Source organism: Chaetura pelagica, unplaced genomic scaffold, assembly GCF_000747805.2.
Source record: "Chaetura pelagica isolate M959 unplaced genomic scaffold, ChaPel_1.0 scaffold512, whole genome shotgun sequence".
Taxonomy (NCBI): Eukaryota; Metazoa; Chordata; class Aves; order Apodiformes; family Apodidae; genus Chaetura; species Chaetura pelagica.
Window position 1 is genome coordinate 1,133,866 of NW_009952482.1, and position 14,401 is coordinate 1,148,266.

The 14,401-nt window shown below is 40.9% G+C and overlaps 1 protein-coding gene across 2 annotated transcripts in view; it reads right to left on the reverse strand.

The window, feature by feature from the left end:
- Positions 1-8,578, reverse strand: part of GPM6B (glycoprotein M6B) — a 29,903-nt gene extending 21,325 nt beyond the window's left edge. For both annotated transcript variants that reach the window (XM_010008798.1, XM_010008799.1), the window contains exons 1-2: positions 8,518-8,578; positions 1,133-1,252 (exon numbers count right to left, since the gene is read on the reverse strand). In XM_010008798.1, the coding sequence (XP_010007100.1) occupies positions 1,133-1,252; positions 8,518-8,578 (181 nt within the window). The remainder of the gene's footprint in view (positions 1-1,132; positions 1,253-8,517) is intronic.
- Positions 8,579-14,401: the final 5,823 nt, after the last annotated feature.

The following is a 14,401-nucleotide window of genomic DNA, read 5'->3' on the forward strand; positions in this document are numbered from 1 at the left end:
TCCTGAAGCATTTCTCTCTTGTATAAAATATCCCACGTGCACTGATCTGAAGTCTTGAAATGTCTTCTGGCAGCACCAAGTCTGTCTACTCAGGTCATTTATCATAAATTATGGCCAAAATTAATATTGATATTGCAGACAGAGATCATGATATGCAAATCAAGGGGTTTTTTTGGGGGGAAAAAAAGCAATGTTTTGAAATACATAAACATTTGAATCCTAAAGAATAAACGTGTGAAAATATAATGGAAAAGGGAAGGATTAGGCAGCAAGCTTTGGTGAATATTTCCCTGCAGTTGCTGTTAAAAGTCTCTGATGCGTGGGCAGGCATCTCCAGTAAACAAGCTGTCAAGCAGGCTTCAATCAGCTCCATAAGGAGAAGAGGATTGCTGGATAGAGCTAGCTACAAATGCTATCTTTGAGCATTTATATGCTTTGCTGTGTTAACTCTCAGCCAGACTGGAATTTTCCAAAGCAATCAACTGTGTGCTTGATTTCAGGTGTCTCTATAAGATGTTTCAAAACTAAATTTCCCCCCAATCTCTTAAAACGAAGCTTCAGGAAAACAAAACAGGATGTTTTTGAGGACTCAAGCCAGATATTGAAAGGACAGGCATGTAGAATGACCAAACAACTTTTAAACCCTCAGCTGAAATCCTCCTTTAGACTGTGACATACAGACTTACTGCTTCTAGCTAGGGAAAAATGCAAAGAAAACCATGGAATATTGTCTAGGAAGCGTACTGTAGAAGACCAGTAAATCAGGTGTTCTATCACCGCTTTAGTGTCAATTAGAGCATTCGTGCTGATCAGTTTGATAGTTTCATCTCCATACAAAACCCATACTATGCCGTCTCATATGTAAACTGTCCTGAAGCAATCAGGCAGCACAGTTAAAAGGGAGGTGTCCCTCATCACAGGTTATTGCCTTTCAAACATTAACAACCAACCACATGTAAATTTATGTCAAATATTCATACAGAAGAACTAGACTCCTTACAGCCTTAACAAACAAAACAAGAAAAACAGAAGGACATTTATCTTAAACTGTTAGGACTAGTGCAAATCATTAAGTATATGTTACTGTAATTTCTGAACTCTCCACTTCCCTCTCACCCAGCCCCTTATTTACCTTGAATCCCCAAAGGACTAATATTGCCTCTCAATGCTGGCACATGATGGTACCGGTGTGGCCTTGAACTCCTGTACATCCAGTGGTACCTGCCAATTTCCATTTCTGGTCTGGTGATCACTGCCAATTTTAGGTGGTAAAAAGTCAGTGTCACCAGCAAGTTTCAGTTCAGCACTTTCAGTCATTTAATTTTAACAGTAAGAGCCCAGAAAAACACGCTGTAGTCTCAGAACTGAAACTACATAACTTTACCAAAGTAAGAGAGAGGTTGGGAGGGACAATGACAGGGAGACAGTTACACAGGTGTTAAGAGCAGTTGAAGAGCTACAATTCTACCTAGGATTTGGATTAAACATGTAAAAAAGGACCCTATTCCTTCCCCCCACCCGCTCTCACATCTCCCTCTCTTTGTCCATGGCAAAGAGCTCTGCTCCAGAAGTAAAGGAAGACCAAGTTCTGGAAAACCATGTTACCTTTTGGGTTTTTTTAAAATACCTTAAATCGGCCAATGGAAATTGTTGTTATAATATGCAGAGGTGGGGCAAATGTATGAGTTTCTGCCATTACTTTCTTACATTAGTAAAAAGTCATGGGCTTAATTTCATCCAGGTTCTCCTCACATTTTTTTTTAAAACAGGCTTATTCCCAGTTTACAATGAAGGAGAGCAGTTCTCCTCCTCATCTTTTCAGGGGACAGATGAAGTTTAGCAACAAGACCCCACACACAGTAACACAGCTGACCCGCTCACATACTCATCAGCTCAGGGCTTCCGAGCTCCCTGAAAGAGGCCACTGGCAAAACAACATCAAAGCCACTTTCAAACCAACATGTCCCCCCCTTGACACCACTATGGCTTTGTCATGGGCGCCAGGGAGAGACAGACAAATCTTTATATAAAATGTACCACAGTCCCACCCGGAGGGCGCTAAAAGAAAAAATAACCATCACCTCCAGCTAAAATAAACCCAACTTAAACAGCATTTCAGCAGGTGCGGGAAGTGAAGATTCTGAAGCTGAAAACCCATCTATCATAGACTAGAACAGAGGCAAATTTAGGGGGTCAGTGGGAGTAGAAATGCCATGAAATTTCTGGCCTGTGAGGGGCTAGGAAGGTCCTTGACCTGGTGCTTCTCTCACATGGTTTTTCTGCTGCTGCGGCAACGACAAGTTTGGCACAGCTATATTTGCATATGTCAAGAAGACAAAAAAAATCTTAGCCTTGAATCCAAATGTTGGATCTAGAGGCGAAACAAGAATCTGTTCATCTCCTAGGGAATGAACTCCAATATTCAAACAGTCTTTTCGGTTTGGGATGCAAACTTAACATAGCTCTCTAAAGGACACTGTGTAGCTGGGCATTTCTCCCTTCTCTGCAACTCAAGCACAAACCAATAAGCAGGTATCAAGTAATATATTTTTCCTAAAAGACATTTTTCCACTTGCTACAGCTTATCCTTCCTTTTAGGAAAGGCAAAATCTACATCTTAAGAACATAACCACATACAAAATGTGTTGAAGGCATTGTTCCAAAGTGACAGTGCATGCCCAGGATGATATAATCTCCTTCTGCTTACACAGGAACAACCATGTTCATGAGATAATAAGGAACACTATAATCATGGAATTAGACACAAAATAACATAATTATTTGCTAGCATTGCATACTGACTCCCCCCTCCCTTCCAACTGTCTACTACCTCCTTCTTTGAAAGGAGGTACTGGGCATCAGTAACAGATTCAGGTTTAAAAATAAGTAAATTAAAAACAACTAGCAACAAAGACTTCCAGGAACAAAACAAAATTATTCATTTGCATTGCATCAGCATCTAGACTAAACCTTTGACAGCAAAAGGATTTTATCCTAACAGGCCTGAACGCACAACTCCAGAATTCTCCTGCAGCAGCGACAAAATCCCCTGGCTCAGAGCCGCAGAGCAGGCAGCTGGCTTTCTCCCCTAGCCTGAGGCGATGATGGTGGTGGTGGTGGTGAAGTCACTACTGTCTGCTGTGGGGCAAACATCAAACCCTGAAATGTGGAGATGGCATGAAAACTTGGTAGCATCATTTTTGTAATGGAAAAATATTCTATGAAACTGGGCTTTTTAAATTAGTAATTTCTGGTTTTGAAGTAACCTCCCTTTGAAGTAATTTTCCCTTTATTAGGAGATGGTTCAAACTCCATAAGGAATCTCAGTTTATCCACTGCTCTTCAGTATGTTTGGTAGCCTTTACTTGCATGTCTGGCACAACCTCTGAAGTTGAAGAGTGTATTTTGGTGACTTCACTGGGACCCACCCAGTCAAAATAACTCCCAGGTCAAAAGCCCCACGGGTTTCAGTGGCATAACAAATACTGCAGGTGGTCTGTATGGATTAGAGTTTAATGGTGTACCCTGAATAATTAGGAACTGAAACATGTCGAAGTTACTTCTTTACCTTCTGCTTTTTCAGGAGCTAAGGACACAAATTGCATTCCCAGGACTAGGTTACAAGACTGTGTGCACAGCCAAGCTCACACAGCTCGAGGCCTCCTGTCCGAGCCAGGTTCTGCTTGATCCTGCACAGACGCAGCAGCTACAGGACTGAAAATGTCGTTGTGTCACACAGCACAGGCACACTGATGGTGACTGTGGTGTTCAATATTCATTTGTGATGAATCATCTTACACTCCTGTTAAAAAAACTTCCAGTGCCCAACATCCTCATGCTTGCTGCCTTAAGCATATGGTTCTGGAGGAAACAAAGTTATGACATTCATCTGTCGTGGCTGATGAAGCAGTTTGCAGGAGCAAAGAGAGGGTTGTCATTTGGCCATTTATGATCTGGTGAGCTGCTGACAAACACTGCATTAGGAGCAAGGCTGGCCAGAAAATGGGGAAAGGTCAGAGGGCTCCCTCACCCCTCTTCTCTCCCCTCTTTAGCCTCTTTGCTTCCACTGCAGAGTCCATTGCGCACGTACAGCGCCATCTGGATTTCTCCACCCCTGTTTCCATATTCTGTGGCACATATGTCTAGCCTTTCTGTTTTCACGAGGTCACTCAGACCAGTATGAATATGTTGTCCAAGTGTTTTTCAACCCTCTCCTATTTAGAAACCAAATCCTTTTCATTAAAACCTAAATCACTAAGCCTGCCAAATTATTATCCCCAGAATTTCGTGTGGCCCAGATTCCCTCTGGGCTGGACCTCTCTTCCTATGGCCATGTTCTTCAGAGACTTACACTTAAACCAGTTACTGTTTTCAGAGGATTTCAAATACCAATAAACTGCTTGAAATGGGAAAAAATATGCAGGATATGAAAAAATCTTTAAATGTCTTGACAGCTGCGAAATCACTGTATGAACCTAACATTAGAGGGGTATGTTTGAAAATTTTGGCTAATAACTATAACATGTATACAAAAAAGGCAATTTTTTCAATTTACTGTAACAAAAAATACATATATCTGTGATGCACCAAAATGTCATAAGCTCACTGTATAAAAAGAACTTTGCTAAATGTGAAATAAACCTCACATTAATTCACTCCTTTCTCATGTCACACTTTATCAGCCTCATTTACAGTACTGCAGTTGTACAGCTGTGTTTAAGATAAGTATTTTCTGGTTTTGACTAGCACATATTTGTCTATTTAAAGTCAGAAGCATTGCTTCATACACCATGAAAATAACAATCAAAGCTCAAAGCCATTCCTAAGCACGAGGTCTTCTTTCATCGAGAGCATGTTAGTAGGGAAGAGCCAATTAAAAGAAGCCTTGGATACAGCTGCTCAGGCTGGTTTTCATTATTCCTCAGCACAGCACATGCAATTTGAACACTGTATGCATTCATACAAGGAAACTACATCCTACCATAATGGCTTTCTTCCATCCTCCCATGTGTAATTGGTAAATTCACCATGGTCATCCACAGTTGGGTTTTGTTTTGTTTTGTCTGAATTTTGCAACTTGGCAGTATAGAATCATAGCTAAATGAAAAAGGAAACTTCTTGTCTCTGTTAATGTGCATCAGAATCTACATCCTTCACTGCTGATGTAAAACGGCGTTTCATTTTTCTTACTTATTCCACCTCAGTAAATCTGCTTGCCCAGTCCTCACGTTTTGATTTAATTTAATGCCTGCAAGATAAATCCTGTCATTTGTAATAATTTGTAAACCTTCATCTTTAAAATGCATCCAATCTGTTCAGCAACCCTGTAAAGTATCTGTTAAACATTTTGCTTCAGCTTGCTCATGGTGTTCTCTGATAAGGGCTGCTGATACACAGCATAAAGCTGACTTACTTCTTATCTCCATCAACATGGGTGTTGTTCCATTTCCAATTAAAAAAAACTGGGGCAGCAGCCACTCATCTGGGTGCAGGGAAACAAATGTCTGATAAACACTGAATCCATCAGCTGGGTAATACCACTGCCTGAATCCAGTAGGGGATTCATGGAAATAATTATTAAAATATTAAACTGGACTTCATATACAATTTAGCAAACTTTAAAAATCTAAATGTGATAAATAAATTTAATTTATCAATCACTAAGTATTCACAAAGCGCATTAGCTTGTGTAAATTGTTTCAAGTATGCTGCAATGAAAAATAGCTGGCCAGACACATTTGCCATTGGGATAGGAAACACAAACTGGTCCCTGTGTGGCACCACCATTCATATCTGACTGTATTGGGTGCTCGAATGGAAAACAGATCTTGCTGCTCATCCCAAGTGCTGGGGCAGAACTGCCCTTCAACAGTCCACTTACAAGGACAGGGAGCCCTGGATATAGATAGCATGGAGTCCTGCCCCAACTTCCTCCAAGTATTTATTCTATATGATTACAGTACATCACAGAATCCAGAAACATGTAGTTTAAAAGTCTGATAAACTAAAAAAAAAAAAATACTTCTAGCTTAGAAGTTCAATTGGTCATAGTTCAATGCAGATAGTTGCCCCAGAAATTGGCAGTGTAAAGCATACTCTATGTCAACCTGAATATCCAAAGTAAAATGCTCAGGATCTTCTCTTGCTCAGCATTGCCAGTAACAACACACCCTAAACCCCCTCAGATGCTGGTTTATCTCCTTGGACTTTGCAATTCATTTCTAGAAGGAAAAGTCAAAAGACTGATATCACTTCAGTTGCTTCAAGCAGTGGTGGTTGCCTTGCTATCACTGAGTCTAGGACATCTCACAAAAGATGGGCACTGCACTAGGACCAGGTGGGATCTCAGAGAAAAGAAGCAAGTGCTGCAAGCCCGGCAAGCACAGAAGGCACAGACAGCAGGAGATACAGTCTGGACAATAAACAGACACATTTTTGTAGTGGTCAGCTTCCATTTTACACCCCAAAACAAAGCGGCAGTATTTCCTTGTAAGTTTCTTCACAGAGAAAAAGCTCATTTTTCTCCACGAGACCTGCTGGTGAAAGAGCTCGTTTGAAAAATCCTGCTATTTCAGAGGTACCTGATGCCTGCTGAGCCCATATAAAAATCTGACTGGGCTTGGTGGTCTTAGCACCTTGGTAAAAACCTTCCCCCCCCAAACCGAGTATGTCTTCTATATCACCACTTCATGGCAGTAAATTTGCAGGAGGATGAGTTGTTTTGCTATTGAAAGTAGGACTCTTTGACTTTTCTGCATTTTAATTCACTGTGAAACATATTGGCAATTTAAGTGAATGGAAATAAAGACCATAATGTGAGAGACCATGTGTTACTTTCAGAAATTAGGGAACTGGCAAGAACAAAGCCTTGAAGTGTTACATACACATACCTATCTAACAGATCTGAAGTGTAATATTATCACAGAAAAACTAGGAAATTATGGTAAAATTAAGATAGGAACTTCCCCCGCTTGCATCCTATGAAAACAACAGATCAACCACCTTGACTTGGTAACAGATTTACTATTCTACATGTTCTGCTCTCATCCTTCCCAAAATAAAAAGGAAACCATGAACTCATCATAGACACACTCAGCAACACATTTCATTTTGAACAGCTGCTAATGCATACGGATAACTTTGGTGTTTATTGTACATGAGTTCTACCAGTTTAAAAGAAACTCATCAATCAGAAGGAAAAATTGTCATTTTGGAAGAATGATCTATGAGTTCAAGATGGTTTTATAGCCAAGGTATTTAGGACGTTTTGTATATTAATTACTCAAAATCTGCAGTGAGGTGGGTTATTGTCCATACACACTAATGGCTTTCAGAGTTTAATCTCTCATCAGTGGACCTCCTTTTGTGAAATCCCTAAGGGATTATGTATTACTATGTCTAATCACTTGACAAATTTCATTTACTTGAAACTGAAGCTAGGTTTGAATTCTACAAAGTGTGTAGGAGGAATCAGATTCAAAGTAGAAAAACAATCTGGTACTGGACAGTACTGGGATTTATCCCTATGTTAATATCTAACCTCTTTAACAATAAATGAAACAGCTCTACCTAGGTAAATGTGTATCAAGCTGCTTATGCCTATGAGATACTCAGCTTATAAATGACACACAACAGGTTCAAAGGCAGTGGAAATTTTAATATATTTGTTAATGCTGTATCATTTAGGAGAAAGATATTTCTACGATTTGTACAGTAGTCTGCTACACTGAATTATATCGTGCAGAAACAAAACAGTCTTTTGCTAGCTGAATTTACCCTCTAAAGTTCAGCACTCCAGACCAAATAAATCACCTGCACAGCTGGGATAGATAAAGCACCTCTCTTCCTGCACTGCCATCACCCTACCACAGAACGACTACCATGGAATTGTTCTCTCCATTAAGCAGCAATTCTTGGTCATTAACACATCCTGAAACCTAATGTTGCAAAACTCATTGCATTATTCCCCATTATAGCACAGGCAGATCTCTACATAAGCAAAATTTGCTGGACGACACGATGGAAAATGAATTTAAAATTGAAAGTATCATTTGGTACCAATTAAACTACACAAAGGTTGTGTGATATTATAATCTGTTACATGTTATTATAACCTAGGTCTCCCCATGCTGCATTTGCAAAGCCTTGCTACAAGGCTAGTCTTCATGGAAACACCAGACTATGGCTCTGAAAACAACATGCAAACACACAGGCACACGCTACCTCTCTAAACCGAATTTACCAAAATCCATCAAAGATGCAGCAAAAACAAGACCTCTTTCACAAATATAATTTCTGGTAGGGTTAGGACAGATTCAGAGCAAATACAGACACAGACAGAAAGATTGCTGCTCTATTAATTTGTCGTCAAGCCATGCAGGAAAGGACGGCTGAAACCCCAAAGATGCAGTAATGATTGTTTAAGAGCTATTCGAAAAAGTGACAAAACTGGCCTAAACCTCTTTAAGCCCCCTGAATGAAAAGATTTAAACAGGCTATTGTTAGACCCCTGGGTACCTTTTTTCTCTTGGCTTTGTTCTGCATTTTCCTCCGCTGCAGTTTCCATGGCTGGCTTCATACCATCCACCAAAAATGCCGCCCCCCCCCCTCCCCCCCCACCAAGCACTTTTTTCTCTTCGCCTCCTTTCTCACTCCCTTCCGTCTCCTATTTACGGCGGTGGTGATTGAGCGGCTCTGTTCTCCCCTACAGTAGATTACAGTCCTTTCCAAAACGCCAGAAAAGTCTTGTCAGCTTCAATTTCGCTCCGCTGACTGGTCCATGAGGAGCTGTGCCAGCCAGCGCTCAGCCATACGTCACCGCGGTCCCCAGCTATAAAATAGCCATCCTGCGCCCCACCGGGCCCTGCTGCGCTGTGGGGACCAGCCTCACCAGCTCACACCACCTTCCCCCCTCAGCCCTCCACTCTCTCTCCTTCTTTCTCCTGTCTCCCAAGGCTCCCGGAGAATGCTAATCTATTCTCCCGGCGGTGAATGGATTGGTGACATCGGGAGGGAAGATGCAGGCGAGAAAGAAAGAGGTCCCCTGGCCGCCATGGGGTAAGCCCCCTGGCCACCGTCTCCAAGGGGAGTGCACACCAGCACACAATCACCAAGGCTCCCTTTCCCATGGGACCTCGTTATTATGCTTCACGTTTTGATTTATTCCACATGCCCTCTGCTTCTTCAGGGGGCGGGGGGTGATGGGTCTGTTCTCTCTGTTTGCTTTCTTTGCCGAGTAAGTTCCGCTCACCCACGGCAAAAGACTGTGTGAGAGAAGCATAAAAGCAAAAGTGGACATATAAATATCACACACACACGGAAAACTTAAAATTCTTCCTTTGACTACCAAGCACAATGGAAAAAAACACCAAAAAATCCAAGGAAGCAGAAAGGCAGCAAGCTCAAGCCACCTTAAATGCACGTGCAACACTTTAAAGGATAAAATGTTTAAGAAAATAGCTTGGGTTTTTAAAAGATTGTCTGCCATTAGAGACCTAAAGCCATTCTTAGAAGTGAGTGTAGAGATGCTGTTAAGCACATTTGGTCTAATCAAGACAGACTGTAGCATGATCTAACAAGCTGTACTAACCTGGCTCTGAGAGCAACAAAACCAGGACACATCTACATCACCACACTGTTGCGAGGTGACTTCAGGTGTCCGCAGCCTGCACTGAGCAGCTCCATGCTGGGGAGCCACAGACCAGGTGACACCATGTGTGGATATTATTCACCTTCCAAACCCCAAGATAACTGACATGTTTAAGGCTGTACTGTAGTGAGTCTAATTTACCTTGCCTATCACTTTGCTTGTTTCAATGGCCTCACAATGTGTCATATTGCACAGGTCAGACATGCCCAAAGGCACCTCTTTTTGTGTGTAGGATGACAGAGCAACCATGGAGTAATGGGCTGTGGTCTGGCTGGCTTCTCTGGTCCAGCTGCTGCACTTGATTCTGCAGGATGCAGAGACGCCTAGCAGATTCAGCAAATGCTGGGGATGTTTAAGCCTCCACACTGCATATTCCATATAACAGATTCAATCAGGAAAGTGGGAAGAGGGAAGAAGTCCAAAGATTTGTAGCTGCAATTCAGCCTCTTCTGGTTGAAGCTACTACACCCACAATTTTGTTGTGCATTTTTGTTTCTGTAGATGCCTACTGAAAAGCACAAAAACCCCTCAGACCCAACCTTTCCAAGTTCATTTGTCTTATATGAAATCATAGCACAAATCCTCTTCTCTCACCATGGTTGGTACTTTATTTTGGGCATTCTTGCTCAGACACATGCTGCAGCCCTGCTGCCAAGAGGTCTTAGACTTATCCTAAGGTTTCATATCATAGCATCAAAACATCAGAAAATGTCCAGCATTTGCCTCAAAAGTTTTTTTGGAGTCCAAGAAAAGTCTGCAGATGAAGCAACCAGCTCAGCAAACCTTTCTGTAAGCAGAATGAAACTTATTTGTAGAAGAGATGAAGTTATCCTCAGGAAGCAACCCAAGGCAATGGGCTGGGTTCCTGAAAGGAATCAAATCAGCAGCCTCGGCAGAGACCTTAACCCAGAGGCAAGGTGTATTTCTCCAACCTCCTTCTCCAATGCCCACACAGCAGTCCATACACATGTTGAAATCCCTGCTCAGCAAGACCATGTACTGCAAATGCACTCCTGCACAGAAGCAGCTGAAAGGTGAAACCATAGGTGACATGTTTGCTGTGTTCTTCGAACCATTACTAAAAGTCAAGAAAGAACTTCTTCAGATTTGGAATAATGATTATGCAAAGAAAAAGTTCTAAGAAGAGCGGGGGTTTTTCCCCCCATTTAACATCAGTAGGATAGAAAATCCACAGCAAACACACATTGCTTGCTCGAAGTCACACAAATTTTAGTCACTGGTCGAATCAGTTGATTGCCTCTGACATTAAAATTCCCTCTTGGAACTTATTATTGTTCAGTTGGCACTTCTGCATGCTACTGTCATAGTCAAGATCTCAATTTCTTAATGATCTTCACTTTCTTTGGAATCTGTAAAAGTTTAAAAGATTGAAAACTTTCTTCTGACTACCCCAAGTTACAACAGGCCTGTTCAGAAACTAATTTGGGTGGTATAATACTAATGGACTTATCAGTATAAATACACAGAAAATACGAACATCATCTGGAATTTCCTTTCTTTAAACAAAAAAATACATTAGACAGAACTTCTGGTTGACACTGTCCCTGGAAGAAATCCATTAGTGAAGCCCTCCATTCTGCATCAGTGAGAGGCTCCTTCAAACAGTTGCATGCTTTTCCTGCTGGCAAGCAGATTTTGCTAGGCAGGCTCGGGTCTTCATAGCAGATGTTTTACAAACACAAAACTAATAGACTAGTAGACTATTTTTCCTATTTTCTCCCAGCATAACCCCTTCCTCAAATGAGCAAAGAAGAAGTCAGTGCACAGTACCAGAACTGACTTCAAAGGAGCTTGGACTGAAGACTTCAGAAGCTGTCAGTCCCAAGCATTAATTCTACCTACTAAATCATCCTCTAAAAGCTTCAAGTGATGCATGAGCGTAAAGTTTTCTCCCCTCCTTTCTTACTACTTTCCAGATTGCTGTAATATATGTTGGGTTTTAAGCACTTATCATCTGAAGTAATTCAATAATCTTCAAACGTCTGTCCCATCACTGATAAACACAGCAGACAAAACAAACTACATATTTCCTCCACTGCTTACATGGGTGCTGATCATGCACTTTGAGCATTAATCTCAGCCAGCAACTTGTCTCATGCAATGCTCCCTCCTTAATTATATATACCCTTTTCATAGTACGTGATGAGACGAGGAGACATCAAGTCCATGCCTATGACAACATGGCAAAAGACAAAGCCACAAAGGCAGAAATTAAGAAGAAATGCTTTAAAGATATTAATCAAAAACCTTCTGTACAGACCAGGCTGATTTAGACTATCAGCAACCAGGGTAGGTGGCTAGTTATATTTCAGGAGTTCAGCCCAGCAAAATAAAAAATGAAAAGGAGATGATAGGCCAAGCTGTAAGGGTATCTGCTGCCAAAGCACAGCTCTAAGCTCACAGCCAAACCTCACGAAGAACTGCAGTGGAGCAGCAGACTGTCTGACATTCACTGCAAAACAGTTTTTGAAAAAGAAGTTTTAATCTATTTTATCTAGCTTAAAACAAAAACAGTTGATCATTTTTCTTAGTCAAGCAAAAATTTGCTCTCAAGTTTAAAAAAAAAGGTATTAAACCCCCAATTCTGTTCATGTGCCAATTCCTTTTGAATAGCTATCTTTAATGTCACTGAATCTAGTTTACATTCCTAAAGGCTGAGGAGCTCTGTCATAAGTTACAGAAAATTCTTCACAAGCTTCCAGATGAATACACACTTGCCATCTCTACAGAGGCTTCATAAACCTGTAATAAAGACTGATCTCACATACTTAAAAGAGCAACTGGAGATTAGCTTATAATATCTGAGACTCAGAAGTTAAAATTCAGAGACTGCCCCTCAAACAAGTCTGAAATGTATTCCAAATAACTGATTTTAAAGACAAGTCATAAGATAAATCTTTAATTTTTTTAATTTTTTTTTAGGAAATATGCAAAAATATTCAACAGAAAGCACAAATACACATGCAGCTACTTTGTATGTCTCTCAACATAACTGCTTATGTTCAGTCCAGCTTTAGACCAGTTACCCAAGACTGGAGTATAAAAGCTACTCCAAACACTTATGCAAAAGGAGGCAAATTTTCCATGTGGATAAAGTTGAAGCATATCAACAAGCTGTTAGTTGTGCAACAGTCACATACCTGGCAAGTTCTTTTGAAAAAAAAATAATAAAAAATGAGGACCATTCTTTCAGACATACTAAACTACTAGGAAAATTATATCAAAATTAATGAACAAATAACAGTAGAAAAAAATCCGCATTTTTACCACAGTATAAAATACAGATGACTAAAGAACATGAGTCTTCACTGCATGCACTTAGGGATCTCAAACTTGGATTTCTGTAGAACGGGCCAAACTAAAGGCTTAACCATGATAGTGGTTAAGTCTGCAAACAAAGAAAAATCACTGACTTCACTGATGCAGGTAAGCTGGGAAGGGTGAGCAGACCTTAATAGTGAGAAGTTGCCAATCCTGTAACCCCCTTAACAGAGCCACATAAAGATGGCAATAACTGCTGCCAAGCTAAGCACCTGGCAGCAAGCAGGCAGGCAAAGCAGATGCTGTTCAGTTGTTTGGTTTAATACATTTCTCTGGCTGGCCTGCTAGCTTCCAGCTTTAGCCTGTTGCAGTCACAGCCACTGGAGAGAATCAAAGGCAATAAAAAACCTAAATTCAGAACATACATGGATGGCTAACTGGCTAATGTTTATTTGGAACATGAAATTGGGGGGGAAGGTTGGGGGAAATCCCTTCAAGAGTGAATAACTGCTTCTGTACAGCTTTTCCAGTAGCTAAGTCTCATCAAATCCTAGTCTCAAAGATGACTCAAACAGCAGAGATGTAAAAGCTACTAAAGAAAAGAAGCCTGAAGAGCTATAATCGAAGTAAAAATGAAAGCAAAGTGTGATGATGCTCTTAAGCAGCTGGGAGGTCCATTTTGGCTTATGAAAGGCAGTCAGTGGCACAGAAGTAATAATAATAAAAGAAAGCTAGATATTATTTCTTTATCCTAAGTAGTAGCTTTAGTAAGGTTTTTCTGAGTATAAGAAAATTGCATTTAAAAAAAACAGACCTGCAAAAAATAATTCAAAACTCCAACACAAAGAATGCAGAAATCCCAATCACACCCAAAACTTCTGAGGAAAAGCAATACAGGTGAAACCAAAATAGGGTACATTTGAAAATGAGCTGGAAGCAACATCACCTCCTGCATCCCACTCCTGTGAGGCTGCCTGAAGCAGCACCACGCTCTTGGCAAGCCAGAAAGAAAAATCCTGACAAACTGGAGCCCATTTATACCACAGCTGAAAGAGTGCTGAAACAGAGGAAACAAAAGCAAAGACATCGTAGCATCTCCACCAGAAGCAGATCTCATTCAGCAAGCAGCATTCAGTGTGTCAGCCCCAATGGTCATCTTCAACTTCTACTCCAGCTCAACAATTTTATGACAGTATGCATAGTTTCCTACAAGTGTAATGCATGGCAAGTTTTAAATGCTTTAGATTTAAAATCAGGCAGCAAAACAAGACTTTGAGTTACTCAATACATTTTCTGTTCAGCAACGGCAACCTTTCAACCGCGCTTCAAATGCTCCTCCATCATTTTAAGCACTAGGTTCTTGATTTTGGCACACACAACCACCTTTTCTTGCTCTCTCTGTCACCTTCACAATAGAGAGGAGATTCTCAGCTTGTCATGCTTGTGGCTCCATCCCCCTGCCACCAGCCA